Source organism: Danio rerio, chromosome 22, assembly GCF_052040795.2.
Source record: "Danio rerio strain M-AB ecotype USA chromosome 22, GRCz13ab, whole genome shotgun sequence".
NCBI lineage: Eukaryota > Metazoa > Chordata > Actinopteri > Cypriniformes > Danionidae > Danio > Danio rerio.
Genome location: NC_141042.1, coordinates 8,291,231 through 8,299,366, shown reverse-complemented (window position 1 = coordinate 8,299,366; position 8,136 = coordinate 8,291,231). Strand labels below are relative to the sequence as shown.

The following is an 8,136-nucleotide window of genomic DNA, read 5'->3' as shown; positions in this document are numbered from 1 at the left end:
GACAAAAAGTCTAAGTAGAAAAGCATTTTTTTGCAGTGTAACATTTGTTATAGTAACTAGTGATTTAGCAAATTACTATGGGAAACTCTTTTCTTTCAGATTCTTCTTAAAGAACTAAATCTTTATGTCTTTGATTTCTGAATGCACTAACAAGAACGCTGTAAAAACTGAATCTGTTTAAAAGATACATTTATGTTTTGCTCCCTGGCATGTAATGTGATATAATTTATGTAACTGTTTCATTTTGTTATAATAATAATAATAAAAAAAAAACTACATGGCAACTGTAAAATCTTTCTACAACATATACATAATGTTTTCTATCAGCAACTCGGCAACTAGAGGCCTCTATGCCTTTCTAGTAAAAAAAAAAGATTAATTATTGTAAACCATTTTACTACATCATACTGGACCACACTGTTGCCCATTAGCATTTCTTTTTTCTCCATATAGCAACTCTCGTAAAATACTGCTTTTCAATTCACTAGTCCTTTCCGTTCAGAATTGTGTATAGATTAACAGAGTGTAAATACTAGACTAAATAGTAAATACTGCAATATGATGAAATAGTCCACTGTCTACTAGTTTACAGTTTATCAATTTAATATAGTACTTTAATAGTGCATTCTGGGGTAATATACTACAATTTATTACAAATTACTGTTGTAAATTCTAATCTTTCCTGTTTCCTATGTATGTTTTTTTAATGTAGGAGGGTTTGTAAATATTGCATATTAGTTTGAAAGTGACACATACATTTTTAGAGATCTCAATGTTTATTAGCATTGTCACTTTACAGATACAAAGAAAAAAATATATTTAAAAAATCAAAATAAAAATAAAAAAAGCATCTTGGTCAGACAGTCTTACCTTGCCGAAAGTGTCTTATCTTCTATATTCAATGAAAATCTATATGGCAACAACAACCAACTCGGTAAAACACATATGAATGCGTGAAATCCCAACTCTCATGATCCCCACAATAATGACAAACTTTGTATTCAGAGTAGTTTATTAGCTTTATTAGATAAATAAGAAGTACAAACTTCTATAAAAGGTGAACTTAACCCAACAGATAAGGGTCAAACATGTCATTAACTTAAAACAAAATGAAAACAAATGTAAAACATTTATTCAAAGATGATAATTTTACCTACTTAAAGTTTCTTGTTTATACTAAATAGCCTACTAAAACACATAAGGTTATTAAAAACTGAGGGGATAAAGCACACTGTAAAAAAGTCTTGCTGCCTTAATTTTCTGGTCATCTCTACTTACTTCAATCAAACTAATTAAAAATATTGAGTTAAATTTTGTATGATTAAAAAAAAATGTTAAAATCTGATTAACTTGCTAAGATAAGCTAAAGCAACAAAAGGATATTCGACTTGGATTTTTTCATCTTGACACTTTGTCATTACATTTTTTACAGTGCGTGAAGGGGGAGGGTAATTGCAAAGACAATGCAACAATTTTAATCTGACATGTCAATTTCAGATTAACTCAATTCAACTCAATTTGTTGATGCAGATTTTCTGTTGCTCACAGTGTGTTTGTGTGTGTGCTCACTCACTCCTCATGCAAAAATGTGCTTGTGCACAAGGATAGGTTAAAAGCAGAGGACCAATTTTAAGTATGAGTAAGACCATACTTGACAAGGCTCACTTCATTTATAAGGCCTGCATTAGGACCTGGTGGTGGCTGTCAGCCTTGTCAGCAGGCATCACCTGTAGCTTGTGTAAAGACGATGTGTACAGACAGCTGAAGTGCCCTTTAGTGAGTCTCGTGGACAATCAAGCTGATAACCAATACAAGGTGATGTTTGTTCTTTCTACTTTCTTTCTGGATCTGATGTCATAGACCAGTACAGCAACAGAAGCCACGCCCACCACAGCAGAGAGAGCCAATCGAATCAAGGCTTCAGTAGAACCACAGCAGCAGATACAGTCTTAGGAGAGAAGTAATGAGATTTTATAGCTTATCTCATTACATATAAAATGTTTAAATTCGATTAATTTAGAGAAAGAAAGAGAGAGAGAGAGAGAGAGAGAGAGAGAGAGAGAGAGAGAGAGAGAGAGTGAGAGAGAGAGAGAGAGAGAGAGATAGAGAGAGAGAAAAGTACAGTATAAATGGCTATTAACCTACCTGAACACGGCTGACACATATGAGTACTGCTGAGTTGTGTGGTCTCATTGCTGATGGGATTCTTCACCTCGCAGCTGTAGAAATCATCCAGACAGTCAATCTCCAGAGGTAGAGAGAGACTGTTGTTGAGATCAGACACACTGATGCTGGACAATACACTGCTTCCTTTGTACCAGGAGAGACTCACAGCACTCACATTCACCACTGAACACAACACTGAACAATACTGCTCTGATAAAGAGTTACTGATGATAGGAACAGGCAGACGAGCTAGAAAATAAATACAATTATTTATGTAAAGTAAGTGACAAAAGTAAGTTAGAAACTATTTTTCTACTACTATTTCTTGGTTGATTTAAAATGTGTGTGTGTGTGTATATATAAATGCATATATATATATATATATATATATATATATATATATATATATATATATATATATATATATATATATATATATATATATATATATATATATATATTTACACAAGCATAAACATGTATAATGTTTATTATGAATATAAATATTTTTATCCATTTCTCAGTGAATATGGGTATTATATTTTAGTGCATTTGAACAAAACAGTTTTATTAAATTGATATATTTATTAAAATATTATTTTAGACACCAAACATATTTAGAAATAGAAACATAATACATTTAATTCATTTTTCTTTGGCAAAATCTCTTATATATTAGGAGTTGCCACAGCAGTATGAACCGCCAACTATTCCAGCATATGTTTTACACAGCGGATGCCCTTCCAGCCGCAACCCAGTTTTGGGAAACATACTTATTTACACATACACTCATACACTACGGCCAATTTAGTTTATACTATTAATTTATAGCACATGTTTTTAGACTTTTGGGGGAAACCGGAACACCCGAAGGGAACCCAGGTCAACACAGCGAGAACATGCAAACTCCACACAGAAGTGCCAACTGGCTTAAATAGAAATACAACTCTATCCTTTGTATTTAAATAAATCATTTGCTGTTAAGAACAAGACAAAAATATTTTGAAACCGGTGATAAGCCAGACAAGGGGTGGCACAGGGGTGCAGTGGGTAGCACTATTGCCTGCATAAAACATATGCTGGATAAGTTGGCGGTTCATTCCGCTGTGGCGACCCTAAACTTTGCAGGACACTGGCCCTCCAGGACCGAGTTTGGATACCCCTGCCCAAAACAAATCAACACCCGTTGTAAAGAATTTTATAGTGAACTATACACCTCTAGTAATATGACTGTAATATAGCTTTGGATTCTTTTGAAATGCCTGTTCTCAGTGATATAGCCTGGGGAGAAATAGACTTAAACTTAACTCTGGAGGACATAGTGTCGGCCATTAAGTCTTTCCAGCAGGAAAGGTGGCTGGGCCAGACTGTTTCAGCTCAAAAATTTGTGTCCGTTTCTGTGACATTCTGGCCCCACTTCTTTTTAGGATGACAATTGACTATAAAAACAATATTTTTTTATTTTATATATGAGGCTAACATATCTATTTTATTCTATTCTATAGAAAAATAGGGATGAAACTGATCCGGTTAGCTACAGACAAATGGCCCTTCAAAATTTCCATATAGGAAAGTTATTACAAAAACATCAGACAATCAGCTCAATAAACATCTTCCATAATTCATTCTAATCAGACAGGATTTATTCCGGGCAGATTCTCTTTTTTTGATGTACATCATCTCCTTATACATTATATGCTAATCACTCGAAAGTTACTGAACCAGCAATTCTGTCTCTGGGTGCACAAAAGGGCTTTGATCAGGTTGAGTAGCCCTATGTGTTTAAATCGCTACAGAAGTTTGGCTTTGGCGAGAGTTTCATATCATGGATCAGGTTAATTTATGCCAGACCAATGTGTTCAATCTTAACAAATACTGACAGATCATCCAAGTTTCTTCTACATCGTTCAGTACAACAGGGCCCTTTCACCTGCTCTTTTTGCTATCGCTGTAGAGCACCTTGCTATATCTAAAAGACATCATAATGACATCACAGGTCTTTAAGTTGGAAGGAGTAAGGCTCTCATCAGCTTATATGCAGATGATGTGATATTGTATTTGAAGAACTCTGAAAGATCTGTTCCTGCCCTTTTACATTTAATTACCACTTTTGGGAAACTTCCTGAATATACAATCAACCTCTCAAAAAGCATTTTTGTTACACATTCCCCCATTTTTAGAGTCAGCTTTCTGCATTTAAACACTCCATTTAAAATAACTAGAGACCACTTCACATATTTAGGTTTGGCAATTCCTATCGATCAAAAATATTTATTTAATATAATTTGTATAACTTGAATTTTGCTCTTTTTAATTTGTTTTATATTTTCCCAAATATATAAATTTCCCAAATATATACATTTGGGTGTACTAATTTTGAACTGTTATCAGAAGCTATTTTAGATTAGCTCCAGATTTGGCTTCAGTACTGACTAATGTATATGCACAAATATAATATTGTAAAGGTTTTAAATTGAATTAAAGTAGCAATGAAACAAATATTATGAAGGTTAATAAACTATTTAATTAAAATAATTTAAAGCAGTGTATGTAATTCCTACTCACCATAGACAGTGAGGCTGAAAGTGTTGAGTAGCGTGGTAGAGCTGCTGCTGGTCACTGTATAAAGTCCAGAGTCTGAGATTCTGCTGTTTGTGATGGTCAGAGATCCAGTCTGACTGTCCAGCTTCAGTCTGTCTCTGATTCTCTCATCAGGATAAGACGTTTTCCTCTTCTCGTCCTTTGTGTAGATTGTTGCTAAGAGAATTTCTCCAAACCTCCACATTATCACATCGCTGCTCTGTATTTCAGTAAGAGACGATTCTAGAGTGACCGAATCTCCTTCAATGATAGACACCGACTTCACTCCAGCACCACACACACCTGATCAACACACACAAACAGGTACTCAGATTTAGGAGATTTACCAGAGTTAGTATTTTTAAAACCATTTTAAAATTTGTCTTGCTTCACTTCAGGGTCATTATACAAAAACATGCATTTTCTGTTCCAAGACCTCACAGCAATATTCACTTTAGGTTTATAATTTATTTTTATTTTAATATGAAACAATATTTGAAAAAATACACCCTTTAAAGTCATCAATGTGGCAATAGTTGTTTAATTACTTGCGTAAAAAATTGCAAGCATCACAAAACTGCTTGTCCCTATAGCAGTGTACAGAAAGAAAGTGCTTTATTGTGAGGTCAAGTTGTTTCTACCATTCAGTAAACAATACTGTATTCATAACCACCAAATATATGATGTAAATGACATTTTAAAATAAAATATTGAGTAAAAGTTATAAAATATGTAATAAAAGTTTCTGTTTCCTGGAGTTGTGTCACTGTTTAACAAAAATCTGTTTCGTTAAACTGAAAATCCCTCTTTTGACGTAACTTTCTTCTTCCTATTTCCTGAAGATCTGTGAAGAAAAGCCTGTCAGTTTTCAGTTATCAGAACTTTGTCTTTTTTATGTTTTATGTTTTAGTTGGCGTAACTGGTGACATCCTTTATTGTAAATTGAAAAAAAAAATTAAATAGAATAGAATATAGATGGATTAAGCTCCTTAATTTAGTAAGACTATCATGATTGTCAAGATGTGGTTGGATACATTTCAGCAGACATTATCTAAAATTGATTTTTTTAAATGAAAATTGTCACTGGTGTTACTTTTCTAATAAGTAACATTACTGAAGACCATTATGTTTTTTTCATCGGAGATTCATTTGTGCCAATGGTGTTATGATGTTTCCTCTCTGACACATTAAAAAATGTGTTGAGATACATACAATATTGTGTGAAATGTAATTCTCTGATATCAATGGAAAAGGAAAATTTTAAAATAAAATTATACACAAAGAACATACACTAGTTTGATAAATTAAAACAGAGCAATGCATGTGGACAAATAATAATAAAAAAAAAAATAATAATTATTATTATAATAATACAGACACTCACCATTCAGACGCCATAACAACAAACAGAGTAATGCAAACATGTCAAATAAATACTTTTGCAATTTTTGTTTGTGCACTTGAAAAACTGTTCTTAATTCTTATAATTTTACACAATAAACTAAGAGAAGAGCTGAAGTAGACCGTGCTGCCGCTGAGACGGTGAAACTTTCCAGCAAATGTGGAAAAAAAACCCTGCTGTGCTTCTGCATGCTAACACAACCTAAATGCTGATTGGTTTAAACCAGTGTTTCTCAACCCTAGGGGTCGGGCTACAAATTTAGGACTTCCAGTTCGCATGCGCAACATGGCATCTTTTAGTATACAAATTACGATGGATTTGCTCCGCGCAGTGAATCAGTTCATGGTTGTTTTGCTATATTTGCGTTAGCTCTGTGTTCATTACAGATTTAATAATTAGATTGTGAAATTATTTGCACAGACACCGATCTCTATTGTATTTTTGTTGTTTGTTGTTTCGCTCGTTTCTTTCAAACTGTTAGTCGATAAATTTAAACGATGCTACATTGCACAAATTCCAGTGAGTTTTATTTTAGATAAAACACAGTGATGCTTTTGTTGTTTTAAAAGACATTTAGGTAAACACTTGTCATCTGCAGAAAATGTCTTTATGCTGAAAACGCAGGAGAAGGTGGTTTCTGGGGATTTAAAACACAATACCGTGTATTTTTTATATATTTAATCATAATTTTATCTAAGGCTATTCATCTGCAGAAAAAAAACATTTTTTACTAAAAATTTATCCGAGATATCTGGAGGCAGAGTAAGAGCTCGTTATTTCATGCTCGAGCAAATGAGGAGACGGACAAAGCTGATCGATGCATGTCCTTCTTTTAGTGTTTTTAAGCTACAGTGCTGAACAGCTCCCGGGTGAAATTAATGGAGTAAACGTAAAACAAAACCTTGTGAAATGTTCTCTCTCTCATTCACAGCGCAGCACACAGCTAGAGCTCACAACATATGGCATGGGCGTCAAACTACATTACCCACAATGCACTTCGCCATGGACTACAACTCCCATCAATAGCTGTCTTAAAGCGGCCACCTCTATTTCTCCTCTATTGCATCTTTTAATTGTATCCATAATCTGCAGATGAAAATTGTTAGCTATGATGTTAAAAAACATCACTGTATTGCTTTTTTTGTTTGTTTTTAAGCTAAGCTAAGGCAAACCAGTTCAGGCCTGAGGGGACATACAGAAATCAACAAATTATTACTATTTCTAAATAGCATACAAATCTCAGAGAAGATGGCCTTACAAACTATTCTAGATATGGGCAGGATATATCTTGAAGTAAAACCAGAGTAAGTAAATAAATTACCATTATTATCAAATAACTGGTTCACTAATATCACCACATTACTGAACCCATTATTAAAGGCTAAAAATTTCCTCTTATGTAGAATATACAGTTGTTCCACATTTTTAAAAAAAAAAAAGTGAAATTGTGCTTATAAATAAGTTTTCAAGCCAGAAACATTTGCTGATGAAAATGGGAGTTTGATAGGAAGTTTATTAATGCATAGTATGCATGTTCTCCCCGCATTCGCGTGGGTTTCATGTGGGTCTCCGGTTTTCCCCACAGTCCAAAGACATGTGGTACAGGTAAATTGGGTAGGCTAAATTGTCCATAGTGTATGAATGTTTCCCATGGGTTGTAGCTGGAATGGCATCCGCTGCGTAAAACATTAATTTGTTAGCTTAGTCCCTTTATTAATCCAGGGTCGCCACAGCGGAATGCCTGCCAACTTATCCAGCAAGTTTTTACACAGCGGATGCCCTTCCAGCCAAAACCCAAATCTGGGAAACATCCACACACACATTCACAACAGACAATTTAGCCTACCCAATTCACCTGTACCGCATGTCTTTGGACTGTAGGGGAAACCAGAACACCCGGCGGAAACCAACGCGAAGGCAGGGAGAACATGCAAACTCCACACAGAAACACCAATTGAGCCGAGGTTCGAACCAGCGACCTTCTTGCT

The 8,136-nt window shown here is 34.4% G+C and overlaps 2 protein-coding genes across 5 annotated transcripts in view; one reads left to right on the top strand and one right to left on the bottom strand.

Moving 5' to 3' along the window:
• The window catches only part of LOC103908669 (cell adhesion molecule CEACAM3), a 132,207-nt gene that overhangs the window by 84,224 nt on the left and 39,847 nt on the right, over window positions 1–8,136 (top strand). The gene's annotated exons all lie outside the window — the stretch shown is intronic.
• Window positions 1,001–7,112, bottom strand: LOC147838384 (uncharacterized). Of its 4 annotated transcripts, none has more exons than XM_087303840.1 (4): window positions 7,050–7,112; window positions 4,732–5,049; window positions 2,146–2,415; window positions 1,001–1,948 (listed from the first exon to the last, which is right to left on the bottom strand). In XM_087303840.1, exons 2-4 carry the CDS (start codon window positions 4,949–4,951, stop codon window positions 1,794–1,796), a joined length of 645 nt encoding a protein of 214 aa, XP_087159966.1. In that variant the 5' UTR covers window positions 4,952–5,049; window positions 7,050–7,112; the 3' UTR covers window positions 1,001–1,793. The 4 variants fall into 4 exon arrangements, with proteins under 4 accessions (XP_087159966.1, XP_087159967.1, XP_087159964.1 ...); XM_087303841.1 differs by having other exon boundaries at window positions 2,146–2,310; XM_087303838.1 differs by lacking the exon at window positions 7,050–7,112 and adding an exon at window positions 6,131–6,309.

Bases quoted from the DNA above. Each gene is read 5' to 3' on its own strand.
- LOC147838384 (XM_087303838.1), bottom strand. From the start codon at position 6,170: ATGTTTGCATTACTCTGTTTGTTGTTATGGCGTCTGAATG. The intron at 5,050-6,130 runs GTGAGTGTCTGT...TGTGTTGATCAG, and splicing joins GTTGTTATGGCGTCTGAATG to GTGTGTGTGGTGCTGGAGTG. The intron at 1,949-2,145 runs GTAGGTTAATAG...TTCTCTCCTAAG, and splicing joins TATGTGTCAGCCGTGTTCAG to ACTGTATCTGCTGCTGTGGT.